The sequence below is a fragment of the Temnothorax longispinosus genome, chromosome 3 (assembly GCF_030848805.1).
Source record: "Temnothorax longispinosus isolate EJ_2023e chromosome 3, Tlon_JGU_v1, whole genome shotgun sequence".
NCBI classification, from domain to species: Eukaryota; Metazoa; Arthropoda; class Insecta; order Hymenoptera; family Formicidae; genus Temnothorax; species Temnothorax longispinosus.
Genome location: NC_092360.1, coordinates 4,746,226 through 4,767,279, shown reverse-complemented (window position 1 = coordinate 4,767,279; position 21,054 = coordinate 4,746,226). Strand labels below are relative to the sequence as shown.

At 39.9% G+C, this 21,054-nt stretch overlaps 1 protein-coding gene across 1 annotated transcript in view; it reads left to right on the top strand.

The window, feature by feature from the left end:
- Positions 1–3,607: 3,607 nt before the first annotated feature.
- The window catches only part of LOC139809606 (transcription factor hamlet), an 80,184-nt gene continuing 62,737 nt past the window's right edge, over positions 3,608–21,054 (top strand). Inside the window, exon 1 of the mRNA XM_071772611.1 lies at positions 3,608–4,187. Coding sequence (XP_071628712.1) covers positions 4,151–4,187 — 37 coding nt within the window. The 5' untranslated portion in view covers positions 3,608–4,150. The remainder of the gene's footprint in view (positions 4,188–21,054) is intronic.

Here is a 21,054-nt window from a genome sequence, read left to right as displayed (position 1 = left end):
AACGAGCGGCTGACTATTCGAGTCCGATACGTACGTCTCCTTGCATAAGCGATCACTGTCGTAACAAAGGCATCTGCGATATAAATTCAATCGTGGCCCTCGAACTTTTACCGCGCGCACTTACAACGACAGAAAATCCGAATTCGCTTGCGCGCCGATCTCTCATGCGCGAGGATCTCGCGTGAGAATCTCATTTGGGGCCGTTCGATTGAATCTCGATGTTTTACAGTGTCGCTCATAATTTTTCCGGGCAGAATCCCGCGCGGAAATAGAATCGACGCGAACGAACCGCACGATTGGATCCTTTGATCTGGCAGCAACGAGTCGCGGCGATAACCGTAACCCCTGGTGTGGAAGCTGTTGCTCGTATTCGTCGTTTCTACAACGACGCGCGACACGGCAGCGCGCGGCGCGGTCTTTTACGATTTTCCAGGATGAAAATAAACGCGCGCTCGCACCGACGAGACGCGACGCGTCGCGGCGGACGGCCCGCGTCGCGGTTCGCCGCGATATTTCTGCATCACGCGCGCGCGCACCGTGATTCGAGAGCCAAGAACTTCGGGTGAGCCGTCGACAATAAGCGTAGTCGCCGCGAGTTGCAGCCAGTTCTCGTTAAAATAACGAGTCCTTACGATTCGAGAAGCTCGTACGGCGCTCATACGCGCGTAATTATTACGGGAAACGATGCAGCGGCACATTTCGGTTATTCTTGTTTCTTTCAGTAAGTTTCGGCGCCATTTTCGCTATACGTTAAAGTATTCACAAATAGTAGCACCGCGGTAAATGGTATCCCTATTTTATCAAAGCACCGGTCTATGTAATTTGTGAGGTTACAATATTACTTACCATTATGAAGAATATTATATATTACAGACAATTATCGTATTATTGATAAAAGAATTTTACACAAGGAAGTTATCTACAACCTTATATAAATATAAAATTTATCAATATGATAGTCAGTCGAGTCGATTATAGATTTCTTAACTAGAATTCTTAATTGTTTATTAGTTTCTGGCGAAGTAAATGTTTCCTATTCGATATAAAATTTATATAAACAACGTGCTACGCAATGAAGCAAGTTTTTACGCGACTTTTGCATCAATAGAAACAAACACGTAACTTCCCTAAATGATTTCACCCTCATCCGGAACAAGTTGTTTTCTTTGAATCCGAACGCGCTAACTCGGTGGGATAGAGCAAGAGGAAATGAAAAAAAAAAAAGCTGGATGAGAAGCAGCCGATCCTGGGTCGAAAAGGACGAAGGAGCAGGGCGGAGCTGCGCCCGGAAGGGTGCGCGGGCGCGTTTCGCGCCGAACGACCGTTCGTGGGGTCGGAGGTCGCGTTCAGGTGCGACGAAGACGGAGAGGAGGGAACGCTTAGTCGAGCAAACGCACCCAGAAATGCAAAGTCGAAGTGCTGGCGTGAAGCGAGTTGCCCGCCGGGGTTCGACGTCGTCGCGACGTGACTCCACCCGGGTAGTTTCCCCGATTTTCCTTCTACCTGTTTAATCTGTTTTCGTGGATCGCGCGGTCGAGAAGTAAGTCGCTTGACCGGCAAGGGTGGTCGACGCACGATCCGAGATATCAATGATAAATCGACGAGGATCACTCGACAACTGACCAGGTGTTCTGTACGTCATACGAAATCAGTGTTGCGTTCGCGCCGTAAACAATAAATGTAACGTTTTGGGCATCGACTGGAATATCAATCGATACTGCCCGCTGCCACGTGTTCGCCGACAGCGTGGTTGTCTTTGGGGTGTAGCCACGTGTAAATTAGCAACTGCGAGAATGACTTCGATATTGGAGTATAAACGGCTACAAAAGAAGTCGCGGAATAACGTATATCACATTTGATTCTGAACCTTTCAGTTCTTAGACTGATTATCTAAAATACGATTTTGGAGATGTGTTAAACGATGCTGCTTTATATCGTTAAAGTTTTGACTTTTCGAGTGCCATGTTATTACTGAAGCGTGTGTTTGCTCGAAAAGATGATTGACAGTTATTAATTTAAATACGATGTAAAATTAATGTTAATTTAAAATGATATTACTGCTGTACTAATATAAAACTGTATTATGTATGCAATCTTTGCTCAACGATTTTCACACGTAAATTGCGTGTTACGCTGAATTTTTCAAATGTTTATTCAAAAGATGCAATACATTATAAAAGAATTGTGATGTGTGCTGTTGATGCCAATACGTAAGTGAAGCACATGAAAGTTTTTCATTTATATTGTGGATAGAGAAAACAGCAAGTTATTAGCAAAAATTATTAATGAAAATTTGTAAAAATAATTATGCAAACATCTGTACCGTGCCCCACGAGGAAAAACGATTAGCATTGTTCCATGTTACCAAAATGTTAATAGAATTTCTCGGACGTGGCAATTCGAAACATGAATATTCGCAAGCTACGCGATAGCTCTTTATCGAACAAGAATGTTTATAATCTGTGCACGTGGTGAATACTTCGTATCGGAGCGGTACAGACTACACGTCAGCAATCGGCAGCGATAGCGGCTGGACACGAAGGCGATCAGTAATCAGCATCGTCAGCAAATGAGAGCAGCCTGCGAACACCTGTTCCTAACGGATGCTGCCGTTCGTTCGAGCAGACGTAAGAAGAGATGCAACGAAATTAGATACTACACGGACATATCGAGAAATCGAGCGATACGATATATGATACTTTTATTAAACGGTACAGACTTTCGTAAAATTGAATCTACACCGCATTATATGAAAGAAGTGATGAAGGTATCTTTATTACAATATCTCGACTCAATAAATCAGACTGGGCCTGATTATGGCAAATTCTTCCATCGCATGGCGCAAACGATAAAAATAAAAATAATCTTTTGCCACTTTCTTCGAAATATTCAAATTTAAGTCATTATATTAATTAGATTTTCCGCACGTTCATTTCAAATCACGAAGGTACCATCTATTATCGACATCGATTTTAAATAACACGTCAAGTTTCATTGATGTTCAAACTTGCGAGCGCCCTAAAATCATGACAATTATCGTACGGCAGACGTGAATGAAAAGTTGTATAGAGAAGTTTCCGCGAGAAGTATCGATCGAAAGCATGATACGTTATTGACGAGACTCGTAGTTAAACGTCCTCCGGCATCTTCCGCCTCCGACGAGACTGCATAAGCGACCAAGAGAGAGAGAGAGAGAGAGAGAGAGAGAGAGAGGCAGGTAGGACAGAAGCTCAGGAGCAAAGAGGCGAGAGGTCGCGAGAGCTGCCGTGTGCACGATTCGCACCGCGGAGGAGAGACAGCCGCTGATCATTGGTGGACAGCGGAGCCGGGTCGCCTAGGTGGTGGGGAAGCCACCAGGTCGACTCCGCAGGTGGGGAAGGCCAGGAGAAGGCGGAGGAGGAGGCGTCGTCGACGCCGCCGCGGCGGTGGTAGTGTCGCGGACAGTGGTAGTGGTACCGGTAGCGACATGAAGAGGAGGCAGAAGAGGGCGGAAGAGCAGGAGGTGTAACGTCGGAGGTGGTGTAAGGAGAGGAGAACAGGCAAACGGAGGCAGCGAAGAGGGAGGTGAGGGAGGGAGGGAGGGAGGCGGTGGAAGAGGCCTCGCGGGGGAGCTCGGCTGCGGAGAGAGGGAGAGAGCGTCGCGAGGGTGGAGGACAAGGTGGCGGAGAAGGAGGTGACGCGAAGGACAGGAGAAGCCTCCTCCGCGCTGTCGGAGGACAGATCCGACGTGCGTCAGGATCCCAGCTGGACGGACGGACGGACGGACCGACCCGACCGACCTCTCTCTCGCCGCCGTCGGATAAGCGGAGGAAGCGAAGAGGACGCGATCGGTCGCGGTCCGTACCGGAAGCCGACCGCAGCGCGGACTACCCTCTCTGACGCTACCATCGTCCGGTATGCGCCCGGTACGTGTCTGAGCGAATATTTCTCGATCGCTCTCGCCGCGATCGGTCGAGACTGACGAGAGTGAAGAAGCTGCCACTCGCGTGTCGCGACACCCGATTGACAATTCAGGAAGGGAGGGGGTGGACAGCGTGAACTGATCGACAGGATAATAAATCGGTGCATAAACTCGCATGGCTCGGAGGACCGTCAGCGACGTTCTTACAGTTAGTGTTTTGTTTTCGAATTCGCCACCCGTCGTGCAGCGATGAGATCCAAACCGGTGGCGAGAAGACTGGCACAGGGTGAGTAGTGATTTTCATTTATCATCATCATTAGCGATAGGTATTATGACAGATATTTTGTATTTGCCTCGAAAAATATATGTGAGGAAGATGTAAAATATTAATTATGTAATTTTTTACTTTTTAAGAAGCTATATATTAAATATATCTTCTATTTTTATAATATTTTTTTATGTAAAATTTTGAAGTTTAAAATCTGATATTCTCAAAACGTTACAATTATTCACACATTTTTTTGTTTCTATTTTCCTACTCTATAAAATAATTTCTATTACGGTAAATTATTGATATTTTAATGAGATAAATAAAAGAAATATATATAATGTATCTGTAATTTTGAGAGAAACGTTTGGTCATCAGATCATGTAAATGGAGAACAAAATAATGTGAATAAAAGTATATTCGCTCGTCTGAAGCAAAGCTAATCGTATGTTTCGGCCTGTATTACGAGCGGTATTCAGGTGTTAATAAAGAATTTACATAAACTTGTAATCCACTTTAATTCGTAGCCAACGTTTCGACCTACTTGGTCCTCCTCAGGGCAACTATTGTTACATTCAAATAAATAAATTAATGTCTATTGGAGCTCGCATAAGAAAATCATATACAAACAAATTTTGAAAGTCATCGTCGGTGATACTAACACCTGAATACCGCTCGTAATACAGGCCGAAACATACAAAATAATGTAGTTCTATAATAGTTTTCTTCGATTACTCTCTATACATTAAAAAAATAATCCATCGATATATGAGCACTGTTTTATACAGTGCTTTATAATTTTAATTACATGCAGGAAATGCTGATGGGAAAATACATGGAGGAGATTATAATTACTGTTTAAATTGCTTGACGAATAAGAGGAAATTAGAACGCTTTCAAGAAAAATATGTCGCGGTTTTTTAATTTCTCATATGAACTTTATGCGCCGCAAACGGTATATGACACATTTTCTCGTTACAGGTAAACAATGATTATGGAATTTTTAAAAAATAACATTCTTTTTATTTTTTTAAACGTGCATATTCTAATATTGTAATTTTAATAAACTCTTTGCTCTTTTTATGTTTGGAAGCTGCTTTCTTACAATATATTCACAATTATCTAACCCAAAATATACATTTATTTTTTACAGACATATTTCCATTTGATTAATTATTTCTTTTCCATTATCATATTATAATGAAATGCAAAGGATCGTTATTATATATTTTTTCGTTACATTTCATTAATATTTTATAGTTGCTTTATATTGTTTTATAGATATATTTACGTTGGCAGAATTACCGAAGGTCTTAAAATTAATTTACATATTCATAAATGATGTATATACATCTGTCTTAACGAAATAAACCGAGATTAAAGTTTGTTTACTTAAAAGGTTGTTACACAAAAATAAGTTTAATTAAAATATTTATCAATTTTTATTAGTAATCCGATGCAATTGCCTGCGAATCTTCATGATCGATAACGGGAATCAGAAATGAAACTCGATTCCATCGCGCTCCTGGAAACTGCTCTACTAGAACGGAAGACATTACGAGTCTTTCCGCGGAACTTATTTAACGAGGCAATAAAAACATACCATGGCATGAGTACTATATAAAACTCATTTTCGAGACTCCGCCGCCGTTGCAAAACGAGCTTGTGTCTTAGCCAAGTCGAGACTTCGCGATATTACCTGCGATCGTTGGACAGATTTTATTTTTGACATACCAGTCGCGTGACAAACGCTGCGTATACAATGCTTTTAATTCTTTTAACGTCGACAATTGCAATTAGCTTTCTCCTAAACGTTTTAAACACGTATATCAAAGAAAGCACGGTAATAACTTTTATACGATTGGTACACGCTTCTACTTTCAGTCGCACTGGGATTCGTGAATTTTGTAAATTATTGATTTTATCAATAAATGCTCAAATCAGGCGTAAATCTGCATAGCGAATTGACATGATCCGATCCTCGACCGGCAAGTGCGTGATATCTTACGCGTTGAACTGCCGGACGGCAGTTTGGACAGAAAATACGACGCGGGAAAATAAAATTTCGATAACAGCTCGTTGTCGCTCACATCGTTTTATTCCCCGTGTAATAATGGCCATTCGAGAGATCGGGGACGCGACCAGCCGATTGGTCGCTCGCGAGATCGACCGCGATGCAAATTTCCGATAACGGTGTTGCGAATGACGAGCGTATCATTGTCCCTGATGCCCCCCGGGTGGTGACACGACGACGACAGCGTGTGGAAGAAGAGTAGGCGGTCCTCGCGCTGGCGCACCAGCGCAAAACGTCGGTATCATTCCTTCTTTTCCTGTCTTGTCTCTGCTCGTCCTCTCGCCCCATCCCACCTCCTCGCCAACGGAAGTCCCGCCCATCGCTGGTCGACACAATGTTTGCAATTCCTCCATTTCTCGTCTCGTGCGACGCGATTTTCAGTGAGCAAAATAAATCCCGACTTGTAACAATCACTTTTCGCAAAAAAACAAAGTACGATAGATTTTTTAATACTTTTTGATGTCATCCATTATCCTTCTTTCTAACGTTTGATTTGATAACGTTGTATCATTTTTGAGATTTGAAATAAATCCCGCTATTACTTCATCGAAAAAAATGAAATTTTGGGAGAAAGTAAATATTGGATCAACGAGCTTGTGTTCGACAAAAATGCGAATCGATCTCTCTTTGTGCGTTGGTTAACAATGCAACATCGTTCGATCTATAAAAGATTCGCCCGCGCCAACGTGCTAACATTAATTTATTGTTACATCGTGAATGGCGCAGAATAAATTTTCAACGAATGTTTGTAACGAGATCCACTGGTATTTTCTCTCAACGCGACGGAAGGACAATGACAGTGCAGCGCATAAAGACGGAAACATCAAGCCTGCCTCTAGGCATGAACCGTTGACTTGCATTTATTTCTGGCATGTTGCTGCGCGGAATTTATTATTAACCTCGCTTCTGGCTCTCTTAGGGTGACTAGGTTTAAGAAATGGAAAGTAGAAACACGCGTACACACATACACACACACTTTTTCATCAAATCAAACATTACAGTTATTTATTACGCAAAAACATAAAATACAGTATTTTTTAAATTATTAAGCTTCATGTCTTTTATTGTTATAAATTTTGTGAAATGTGCTCTCTCATCCCAATACTGATTTAGAATAAATTCTAAAAAAGTCTTTATTTTTATTTAACATAGATTTACAATTAAATGTTTATAATATTTTACCAATAAACACCGTAAGTTTGTACACTCTCGTTTTCGGCAGTTAGCTGTACATAACACGCGAGGTAGTCTATATAGCGTTCGCGTTATAATAAACTCCCTTCCCACGGCTCGACGATTCACTGATGTAAAGGTACGTGCTCTTAACGGATCTTATAATCTATAAGACCTAAAATCCGTTAACGCTTGACTCACAAGTCGGCGAAACAATAGCCCAACCATCGAATCTTTCGTTGCATCGAGAGCAATCTTATAAAAAAAGACGTTTGTGAGAGAAAAGGAGCGAGATATACATATAAAGATGATTATTCTTAATATACAATATTGAAAATTAACAAATTAATTTCTAATGACATGTAAAATTGACATTTTATTTTACACAAACATAAATAAAAACTGAGTACATTGAGTTGCGTTAACACGTTTTATATTTTAGTTTATATAATAATCGGTCTCAATATTATATTTTTTTACATTTTATAATATATCCACGAATATTAAATTTAAAAAAGGTTACATATTTTCGTAAATAGAAGCAAAATGTGCATTTTGTAAAAAAAAAAGATTTTTATTTTGTTATTTTTTATCTAGCAGTAATGATTGAAAAAGAGTATATCCGATGTATTTCAGGTTCCTCTCGTTCAAGATCAATGCGATCTATGTATGATATATGTCTCTCTCTTTCTCTCTCTCTCTCTCTCTCTCTCTCTCTCTCTCTTTCCCTCTCTCCCTCTTCTTCTCTCTCTTTCTGATGGCCGATGCATTGTGCTCGCGAGACAAACGGGAAATCCGTGAAACTGATAGGAAGCGGGAAGAAGAGGACCCTCTCTCCAGACCGCAGGAATAATCGCGGAATTCACCTACCTATACCGCAGGTTTGAAAGACGCATCATCCCATTGAGAGTCGCATCTAACCGCGGCACCGGAAGTCGTATCCGAGAGGAGACAAAACCAAAGAAACACAACGCACGGAATATACGTGGGAGGAGTAGGGGGTGGGAGTTCTGTTTCATCGCCGCTTTTGTCTCGCATCCTGAGAGAGAGCACGACTGAATGAGAAGTATGAATAGATCGGATGATCCCCTAAGGTAGGTCAGTCCATTCTCGTTCTGCGGGAGACTCCAGCTACCGTAGATCCCACCTCTTCTTCTTCTTCTTCTTCTTACTGTCCTCGCTGCTCTTGCCTCAGACAGATTCAATTAAGAATGCCTTCTTTCTCGATACGGTTCCTTGCGTTCCTAAAACATGAAATATTTGATATTGTTGAATTGAAATTTCTTTACCTTAATTACGTCTATGATTTGATAAAGGAGAATGGATTTAGTTAAGCATATTAATCAATCACAGAGTGTAGTCATCAATGAATCGGTGATTAATCATTCAGGAAAGAACTTTCGCCTCAACTAATTGATAATTTGAGTTCTTAGAATAATATTACAAACCGCTATCAGCCGACTTGTCACACAAGTGAAATTTCGCAACTTTTTCAACTTTTTGAAATTTATTACAGACGTAAACTAGGCTTTCCTAACGTTAACAATTTTATTTAATAATAAGATTAAATGACTTCTGCATAATACGATAGAATTACAATACTAATAGGACACATCTCAATTATTCCGTTTGCATGCCGTTGCATATCCGCATTTTTATAGAAATGTACGCAATAGTGATTAACGGTCATGCAACCGAGTTATTTCTCGAGAGCGCCTCGCGCATCAAACGAATGGGCGATGGAACAATTGATCGGCCGATCAATTGGTCACGGGCGCACGATATCTTCTCCTTTTCCATTACAACGGACGAACTTTTACGGCGTATTATATCGACGTATGCGACGAACATATCGAAGACAAAGCGACTATACGGGGAGAGGAAAGGGAAATGAATCGTATCAGTGAAGCGGCTCGACAGAGGCGGGTCTGAAAACCTGATGAAACTCAAGCATCGAGTCTCCAAATTGCTCAATTTTGCAAAATAAATTTATTCAAAAACGTTATTATATTAAATAAAAAGTAATAATATAAAGACCCTCGAAATTCAAATATAGATAGGAAGAGTCACACTGTAAGGGTCACACGCGGATATTTTTGCCAACGTTTGATATAAGACTCACCCCTGCCTGTTTTACCGAATCATTTTTGTGTTGTGCGTCGTGTCGACAGAATCTCGCACAGATCTCTTTGTACAGATCACTCCTTTGCCATTGTTCATACCATTTTATTTGACTTTACGATGTATTCGTTCTCCAGACTACTTGGTAAGTTATAGAATTAATCTAATTAAGACAAGGATGTAACTCCTTAATTACGTTACAGATTTGGACCTTGTAGTCACACTAAGTTTCTGTAAAACTTGGAAACAGTAAACTCACTATGTTGTTAAGGAGAACATTTTATTAGTGTTGTTAACATTATACCACTGAAGATGGCTCGGACAGGAGCCGAAACGTTTGGAATTTGGAATTTGTTGAAATAAATCAATATAATATTTAGACGCATCTGGATCCGCGTGTGACCCTTACAGCCTCTTCCTATCTATGTTATTATATTAATAGAACCAGAATGCTCTGTAACATCCTCTCGCTTAGTTTTATTTCTATTAAAGGCGCCCAAAGAGCCTATTTTTTATCTTCGAAATCTGAAAGACGTCGTTCCTGCGCTTTTGGGATAACGGCGTTTATCATCATGCAAGTTCGAAGTTGAAAATCTTCGGGGACCACCGCACGCAACACGATTAAGAATTACGGCGCGATATATCACTTATGCCAGATCACAGATTGTCTCCCGTTTCATTTCGTTGGCACGGCTTTTAATTGGCAACTGCGTGTACGCCAGGCTTCGGCTAAATACTTTATCGCGGTTCACGTTGTGTCGTGTGTGACAGGCACGTCAGGCAGCTCGTGCACTCACGTTTTACGACACGACCTGATGTTAATAATACTTAAGCGAACTACTAACGGGAATGACCGATCGAGAGTCGATCGCCTCGTAAAGCTGAGTATAATGAAATGATGATGCATTCTCTGCTCTCGAAAAAGACTCTGTTACTTTGCCAAGCCGATAACTTTTCATTTCACCAAAAATTCTTTAAGCAAAATGTTCTCGTACAAATTGATAGATATTTGTATAATGAAATAACAACATTGAATGTAGCAGTAATGAAATAAGTATATTGCGAATAACATGTCTTCGAAGAAGAACAATTATATTTAAACCTATGTTTAAATTACATAGAAAACCAATTTCTTTATAAATTTATTGATATTTTCCCCTGAAAAAAAGTAGAACATTTATTTCTTTAATTTTTCAGTTACAAATAAAAAATTTTCTGATAAAAAACTGATAAACTGCTTTAAGACTTCAATTTTACTATATAAATATTTAACTAAAACATCAATATTAAAATACCTTTTAAAATTAATAAATCAATAACGACCAAACAAACAAACAATAATATTATAATTAAACGGTTCGATTATTTTCTTTTCTTTCGTATTAATGTCAATAATGATATACGACTGAACGGAGGTCTGGGTATCTCGAATAGGAATTAAATATCGATGCAGATAAAACTGAGATGCCGTCTGTTAAGTGTTCGTCAAATCGCGCAATGGTATCGATATCAAACTCTAATTCAACGTGACGTCACTTCTGAAAGAGTAGCTTAAACATTCATTGGCGAGCCGGACGTGATCAATTCCAGCGACGTAAGCTGGAATACCAACACAAATTTCCTCGAAAAAGCAAGCGTGGTTATGCTGAATCCGATAACAGAAACTTGGAACGATCATTTCTGCCTCGCGAATTTCCTCTTTTTTACACTTTTCTTTAAATCTCCTTGTTCCTCAAGTTGCTCGTCAATATTTTCGCAGGTTTACGTCGGTTCTTTTCCTTCCGCGCATACGCCGTACGCCGTCACCAATTAACGTTCGTTTTACCTACGTCTGTCATTTGTTTACCATTTCCGGCAGGGAATGCAATCAGTCCGGCTGGAAACAAATGCAGTCAATCAGGCATGACGGACAAATACGCATGGACTGAGGCGGCCAGATCTTTACATATACGTCAGTATACGTAGTGCAAACGTTTTCAACACTAACGTCGATAATCGATCGTGCGACGTGGTAGTATTTTCAAAGTGGTGTGCTGTTGTATTTACGATCGCTGTCTAATATAGCAATATGAATTTTATAGATTTACGTATGTATAATAAATACAAGGCATATTTAAGCAGAAGATTTTGAATAAAAACAATGTCATTTATTTAAAAAATTGAGTTATTCATACAAAATCTCATACAAAAATATTTAATTAAATGCTGATCATATTTCTCTTAAAATTTATTATTTGCTGTATTTAACAAAGTATATATATTAACATATAAAATTATACATATCTATTATATGCATAAAAATAATAACGGCGTGATATTGTAATAATATCACATAGCAATACAATATTTATTTTTTTTACGGTTTATTTTTTCACGATTGCATAAATGTGTAATACTTTGATCTGTATTCCTTTGTACTTTAAACGGTCACATTTGCTTAGATTTGAATTGCGATACCGAGCAGTATTAATCTGACAACGTAACGAGCGTTGCTATAGGGGGCACGCACTGGTGATAAGACGCCATTGTTGCTCGCAAGTTTGCAATTAAACAATTAATCATCTAATTAGACATTCGTCCTGCATCTTTTCCTTCTGTAACAGCCGATTGTTTGATAAATATACGCGCGTCGTAGTTCGCCTCGCGAATTCTGTTAATCAGTGCTCGCAATTGCCTCACACCCTATTGTAGATGCGATTATTTAAAGAATAGTGAAGGAAACATGATATGTATGCGCGAAAGATGTAAATTGAGTCATGATTTTTTCATGAAAATTGCATAAAGCTAATCATCGTTTTTTGTTAAATAATTGGCAGATTTAAACGCGTAGCGTTTAAGAATAAATCATATTTTTTTAAATTATTAAACACAATTATGGAATATCCATAATTTTGTAAATATCCATATACATTATATTATAATAAAATTATTTGTATCGGCTCAACGAATATTTGCCGAAACGTTTGCCATTTAAAATCACCTTTACGTTGTCACATCGAATTACAGTACGTTAAGTTTATATAAAAAGATTTTTAAATTTTCTATGTATTTAGTGAATAAACGCATTGTTTAGAACCAATTCAAAATAATAGTTTTTTCGCAGCCCCTGAATACATGCTGCACTTCGTGCTACTGAGTCGTGAAATTGCTCGAGTGGCAAAGTAGGCGCCTCTATCTCACTGGTGATCTCATAAGTAACCGCAAAGTAGTTTATCCTTATGTACAGTTGTAATATTTTACATCTATGTATATTTTACAGCTAAGTACATTGAAGATATTTTATAATATTTTAAAATAAAATGATGTTTACAAATAGAAGTGATATGATTAGAAGTAGAAAAATTAATAATTAATGAGAGATTTTATTTAAAAGAAGATAAGATAGAGTCTATAATTTTTCTTTACACAATTTAACAGATAAAGAAAAGAAAAAGTATAAAAGAGAAAAAAAAACAGAAAAGTATGGAATAAGATAGAAGGCTTTTTAGCGGACCCATCACATACACACAAAAACCAGCATTAATCCGTCGCGTTGTAACTCATAAAGTGGTACCACTCGGATCAGGACTGTGCAGAAATGTTGGCTGCGCCAGCTTCTGCGGCGATAATGGCGTCGATAATGACTGTAGAATTAGCATCGACGAAGCTGATGGCACGCTTTGGCCATGTCGCGGTAATGGATGCGCATAATGCGTCGTGTCAGCGTGCATTATTGTTGACGAGGTTATTAAATCTCGGAATCCCCCTTTATCTCACCCGGTTCCCGGTACGCCTCTCGCGCGCGGCAAGGACCATGAAGAGTGCCGCGAAGAAACAAGTCTTGGGCGAAGGACAACGGAAAGAAGAAAGAGCCGAACAGAACCGTGGCGGATGAGCACGCGTGTCCGCGCATGAGCCGCCGATCGTTAAAGACGATCCTCGTCGTTTTATCTTGCGCCCGAACGATATCTCTCCCATCTTGGCTGTCTTTAGGAATATTAAATAAGACAATCAAATCATAACTTTTATCTTTGTATATCTTCATCAGTATATCCCAAATAAATTAAGAATTATATATATTTGTAGAAAAATCTCAAGATTGAAAGACAATATGAGAGATGAGAGAAAAATTTATTAAATATTTTTTAGATTGAAACCTAGATCTTATAAATGTTATCCTTTTTACATATCAAGTAGTAGAGAATTAATTGAGATGTATTCTTAGTAGCTCTGTCTTATTGAAATATTCATAATAATCATTATATTAAATTATGATATATAATGCTTATTTATTCGTACATGAACGTTTACGTACTCACGAATTCATACGCGTTTATCGGCGGATTGACATCCGACCAGACGATTAAAGCATTCGATGAAACGGGAGTAGAAAGGCGAACGTACAGAAAAGCGTTGTAAATGTACGAGTGTCTTCGAGTTAGAAGGGAGACTTGAGCACCCTTTGGAGTGGCTCGCGTGTCTGGCGTTGCTTTACGAGTCTCATTTCCCGCGACGTCATTCCGCCACGACCACCACTGCTTACACCCATCAACGTCGCCTACGGCCGGTCGGTGGTGATCTCGCTGAACAACTGGGCCAGAATTCCGGAGATCGCGATCCAGCCGAAGCGACGCGACGCGACGTGACGCCTCAATCGATTCATTGAAAAACGGCAGACGAATGCGCGCACACGTGAACGCGAGTTCAACGTCAACCTCTTCGCGTTATATTTCAACAATGCACGCTACGTGTCCGGCAAGTCAACGGCAATCGATCTACTCTGTTGTAATATTTTTAAGCAAATTCATGCTTGCGCAATTTTGAGCAGGAAGGGAGAACATATCTGGCGACTATAAAATCGGCCAGCCGTTGTGTCGCGTAATTTAATAAGCCCAGTTTTCGTGCTTCTATATCGATTGACGGTGTTACCCAAGACGCGCGTAAGATTTTCCCGATGACAATCGGCCCGCGAGCGTGTACTCGGCTCTCGTGCAACATAAAAGTGTCCCTACGGGGAGAGGGGGACGGGGGTGCCGCTCGTGCCGTGGCGGACTCGCTCGCCGTGGTGGCGGCCGCCGTGGTGGTCGGGACCAAGAAGTAGGTAGTCGATGTAGGAATGACATGAGCGGTTATCTCAGTGGCCACGCGATATTGTCATCAGGGGTGAGAGGGCGTAAAGGTAGTTACCGCAAGGGCGGGAAAAAGAGAGGGCGAGCGCGAGAGAGGAGAGAGCGAGAGAAGGGGGGGAGGCAGGGAGGACGCGGTGAAAGAAACGAAGGTAGACTCACAGAAGAAGGTGGAAAGGAAAGAGAGAGGGCACGATAAGATCATCTTACCACCCTCTGGCATAAGTCGACAGTGGCCTTTCCCTGCCCTGACCAACTCCCTCCGTGACTCGACGGAGACCATTTCGACGATAGCGCGCACACTACCTCACTCGGCCGGCGTGTTATCTCGCACGCGAATTAGCTCTACAGATTTTCTTCTTTTTTTCTCTCTCTCTCTCTCTCTCTGTCTCTCTCTCTCGCCCCGCGGCTTCGGCGAACTCGCCCGTCACCCCTGCGCTGCCACTTCTCGTCGACGACGACGTTGCGACAACGTCGAAGAAGGAGGAAAAGTTCTCGCGCGCGCTTCATGCAATCCACCCGCATACAACGCCAGCCTCCTCCCTCTTCCAGCACGTCTATCGCATTAGCGCACTGCCGCGTTGTCGGCTGCACCACGACGCTGCACCTGCATTGCATGGTGCGAGGCTTGTGATTTACGCGCTGCCTTGAGAGAATCGCGGCGCACCGGCGGCGCATGATGCCGCTTATTGGAAAGCAGCTAACCGCAGAGCCTTTCTTTTAACCGCGATTGTTACTCTTTTGCTAAATCATGTAACACGACTGAATTAACATCGGCTTGAACAAGGCTGCAGTCATTTAAATACCCTATATTACGTATCAGCATGTCACTATTTCTTATCGTAACATTTTTGTTAATAAAATTGTGAAAAAATTATCGTAATAATTGCATTTACTCATTCGATAGATTGTATATGAAGTACAAATATTTTAGGTGATTGATTCATTGTCAGTTTATAAGAATACTACGCTGCCAAACGTTCCAATCTTTAAATTTAAACATTTCCACTGATAATGCATTTTTTATCAGCGTCTATTATGAATTAATGATGTGTCTAGGGAAATGATGTTCGTGTTGCTGTTGTCGAGATAAAGTCTCGGGTTTTAATCGCTTTAGTTTAGAAAGAAGTCATTGGTGCAGGATCGTATGTAGATCGTGTTTAGACAGGTTTGAAAGATTTATCGATAGCGTGATTTTACGATCAGTTCAGCAGCGGTATGTAACAGTTGTTTAGGTATCGTGACGTCCGAGGTATCGCCTTCACAATTTTGGAAACGTAAACAGAGACACGAAAAGCGTTTAACTCTCTCGCAACTAATATTATGCAAAAATCCAGTAAAAGTATAAGAAAGTGGTTTATATATGGAAAGTACAAAAATAATTTGATAGTTTTTTGTTATCTTTACACATTGACGATCATTTGATACAATAATAATATGTATAATTGCACGTTGACAATATATTAAAAAAATAATATTTTCTAATACGTGCTGTTAATAGCTCGAGAACTTTTTTCTCATCATGACACTTCAGTAGCCTATGAGGGATATGTCGGATCCTAAGAGCACTTATGATTTAATATTCAGTGTACTTGTACTATCTCGAGTACTAACTTTATTAATTTACAAGATCTTACGGGAATTATAAGAAGTGGATGCTGAGAACGAGTAAGGTCAAAGACCTCTTTCTCTATGACTTCTAATAATAATTTTCTCTTTACGAACCAATATTATAAACATTATGCTAAATCCTTTTCAAATTCAATACAATTCTATATTTTTACATTGTCGGTTCTGTAAATTAAGTTTAACAGATAATTGTAAAGATAGTAATAATTTTCTGATAATACGGAAATGAATTGTTAGATATTAGTGCACATGTCTGTAGCGAAAATACCTTTTTGTGTGTTGTGCGAAACTTTTTTTTTCAATTTATTACTAATAACAGCGAAAACTTAGGATCCCTTGACGTTCGAATATTTTGTCTCCGATATCCCGATGGTTCGGGACTCTCCACGCATCACATAATATTTAAAACGGTTTAGAATGACAAAGAAACGGACAAACACGTGGCCACGAGAAATGTGTTGCCGTTTTGAGGCACGTACACCACTGTTGCGTCTATTTTATCCTTGTGGAGCTCCGCGCGCGAGAGGGTAATGCTCTTCTAAAGCGTTAGGGATAGGTATGCCAGCACCGTGGAATTCAATTTGCCGTTTCTCGATTTCCACGTATATCTGCATTGAAAACGTTGACGATTCAGCAATTTTATTCGCACGCCTTGCAACACAATCGCGCGGTTGCGTAACATTATAACATAATTATATAATCGTATACGCACGTGCTCTCATAAAATATTGATTACGTAAATGGAAACTTGTACGAGAAGAAAATGTTTTCTTTTGAAAGACGAAGGAGAGGAAATTGTAGTTCTATTTCGCGTATTTGTCTATACGCTTTATATAATTCGCCTCTATCGCGAGGATTTACATTGCTTTGAACGACTGCTTGGTCTGGTATCACGTTCCGCTCCGATGACAGTAGTAGACGTGTGAAATTACCCTTCCGCCTTTCACGTATATTACAATAATGCACCAGTCACATTGGATGACTCCTGTTTCTGCGAAACGTTTACGTACTCTCTCAACTATTATTCCTACCTGTCATGTCTTTACATGACAACTGAACGAAAATCAATACGCGTGGCAAATCGGAACAAGTTCGAAGCGGGCTCGGACGTTTCTCCACAGTCTCAGATACGCACGCATGCATATCTCTATATATTTCACTGATCCTCTTGTTCAAACTTGCTTTAAACTTTTTTTCACGTCATCGATCAGGGTGTGGTCACGATGTGGCTTCATCTCGCGTCGAGAATGAGTATCAGACAACAAGTCAAGTATGTAGCAGTATAGCAGTTGAAGTATATAATTGAAAATGAATTTGTCATCTGCATCGAAGTCATAAATCGCAAAACATCCATTTAAAAGAAAACTAACGGTAAGAAAAGATTTATATGCTGTCTGCAGATGTAGGTAATGTACTATCATTAAAGATAATCACTATTTCCGATTGCGTTTCTAGTTTACGGTTGCGTCGCAGGTGTGCATTGCAGGGGAAAAAAACTATCGCTATATGTATATGTAATCATAATCACAAGCATGTATGTACAGATGCAAGTCGACGAACAGGGGATGATTAGAATTCGCATAGCGGCCGTAAAGATATCCAGTTTATCGCTCGGTCGACCACTAAACGCCGTTCAATTGTCTCGAGTCATAAAACAAATGGCTCTTCGTGAATTCTTACACGAACACAGCCGCCCCATGCGGATCATGTCTGCAGGGCTTGATCGATCACGATCGCGAATTGTAAAGAGGGAATATTAACCTTTCACGATCATAAAGTTCATGCATTTTGAACGTTACTTGTGTAGTGATTGCTGCTTTGATAAAAAATATAACGTATGATATGTGTGCATGTTTTTCGTGAGAATACTATCGGTATTTTATTTTTAACTGAATTTGAAGACAAACTTTTCTGCCAATCTTAATAATTTTGATTGAAATATTATTTGATTCTAATTCCTTTCACAAGTTCTGTTCACACGCTCGGAAGCTTGGTCATCCTTAAAGAGAAAAAGACGTTCATCGTTTATTTCTGGGGAAAAAAGAGTATCCCGTCGCGTTATCGAGTAACTAATACAAAAGGAGGTGGTTCATTATCTTCCGCCGGATTCCGCCGGACGCGGTCTCGAATGTCTTTTCTAAGCACTCTTCTCTTTCCATTTCTGTCCTATTCTCTTCTCAATAGCGGCCTCCTTATCTTTACGGAGATTCGCGTGGTTCATTCCGCTGAATTGAATCCCACTATGGGAATTGTAATCGCCGGTCTCTCGCAGTTTCACGGACATACGCGCGTATGTGTGAGAGGCTGCGCGGATGCGCTTTGCTTATTCGCGATAGCTTTCACACGTCACTGGCATCTTCCAATTTATTTAGATCGCGTATTGCATTTCTCTATAAATTCGGGCAAATTCTCTATAAAATTAATATATCATATAATTGATAGATTATCTAGGTCTATTGATTTAGAATAGAGTACCCTAGTTTCAAAATTTATTTTAATTTTGAAAGAGACTTATTCATCAAATTCTTTCCAAGTTTGAGTTTTTATAAATTCCACGTTCTAAGGCAATAAAATGCCCCTGTCACGTATCTTTCGCACGCGCTAAAACGCGTGCACTCACGATACTCGCCTACGCGCAGCCCCGAATATTTATGCGTTTCTCCACACGTGCACGCGCGTGTCCGTTCCTAGTGTGCATCTGTGCGCCTGCACGTTGCTTTCATGCCGTTTGTTCTCCGCTTGGGAACGAGCGGCCTGAGACAAAAACTCCGCGGTTCGAGAGAGCGAGAGAGAAGAACAGAAATGTAGAGAGGGGAAGGGAGGAGAAAGCAGAAGAAGAAGAAGAGCAAGGATCGGCTGGTGGCGCGAATCGGGTTTAGGACTGTGTCAAATGACACTGGCCAGGAAACGACCGCCGCGGTGATGGCCTCGGGAATATTTCTACCATTATCGACATTTCTCTTCTTCTCCACGGTGAAGTCTCGTACGAGCTCGGGATGAAACTCCCGAGGAGATTCACTAAGGTCACAGGTCACGCGGAGATGAAGAGAGCACCGTGCGCTGAGAGACCAGCGCCGAATTACACGCCTGCGCGTATATCTTATACTTCGTGTGATCTTGTTTCAACGAAATATTCTTCGGAATTTCTGTTTCGCTTTCGGGAATCTTTGCACTAGCAAAAGAATTAAGAGGACTTCGCCAAGTAGAAAAATTTAGCTTTAATGAAACGTCGCGCGAAGTTACGAAATCTTAAGGAAATTCAACAAAATTTTCTGTATTGCCAAAAAGCACTAATTATAGGATCACTGAAATCCATCTTTATTTTACATATATATTTTTCATAAAACTTTCCAACACTAAATTTAATTCAGTTCTATATAGTGACTCTTTGCGTTAATTATTCTTTTAATTATATGCATAGGTACTCTAAGTATATAATAGTATAATACTGATTTTGTTTCTGAATACAATCATAAATATTCATAAAGCGTTTCAGGAACTCCTAATTATTACACGCTAGATTTACAATAATTTTCGTTCATCACACGTTGATTAAACATCGCCGTTTTGGCATCTATAATACTTTGCTTTTAAATATAATGCACTCTTTAAGATTTCGTCACGATATATATAATCAAGAATTATCTTCTTTAAAGTTAATAAAAAGAAAACACTTATTTGATAAAAAGTTATTTGAGTAAATCGCGTGAATTAAATTTAAATTATATTTTTTTATTACATTTCTATTATCTATACCGACGTGTCTGTTAAAATTAACTGCGCATGTCGGGAAACTCCTAGAAACGAGGACATATGTACTGATCCTCCCAGGACACATGCAGATTCTTACGTAATCGTAAACCTCCGAGGATGTGGGCGGGATGTCCTGTGACCGAACGACCGTGTTTTGAGGGATTGCTTCGTCGGGTCCCGACTAATCGACCGCTACACATTCGAACAGATGTTAACATCTTCTGGATACAACTGTCCGACTGCTCTTCTTTGATTTTATTCAAGCATCGTTAGCAGTTTCCGGAACCTATAAAACTAACGCGTTGTTTATCATATATGCATGTACGTGCGATAATAACATGAGTTGCACATTCTTTATTTTCCTCACTTATAAATTCGCGTTATAAATTAATAATAAAACCAATTCTTTTACTGCAATAATGCGAATGTAAATTTGACACTGCATTGATTTAGGAAAAGAATGACAATGACCGTTATTCGAATGTCATCCTCCGAATCAATCTTTCATCGCGGCGTAATAGTTTCATATTATGTCACGCGACACTGTCAAACGTGTACGTGAATGGCGTAGAGCGGGCGGACATGTGTGAAATTAGCTTAATCTTCGAGCTCGGATGACAATGGTGATACAAACGTAGTACGTGTATGACACGTATCGTCCCGTGTACAGGGTGACAAATCTCACCCAGTCGACACCCCTGTCCCGCTGCTGTCTCCCCGTGTAAATACATTAGAGGATGATCCTCTCATTGGCGTAGATATTTTCGCAAGATTTTAATATTTATAATAATTTATTGTTGCATAACAATAATTCAGAATCCAGATATATTTTAAATGTAAGTTTTTCTATATCTGATCTTTTTCTCCCTCCCTTATGTTACAATTAAAAGAAGAAATCAACTAATAAATAATTATGAAATTATGATACACAACAATTGATACGCAAATGATACTATCCATTTGTAAAATATTGAAAGGTCATATAAATTAAAATTGTAAAAAATTCGACATCTATAAATTAAGATTCATG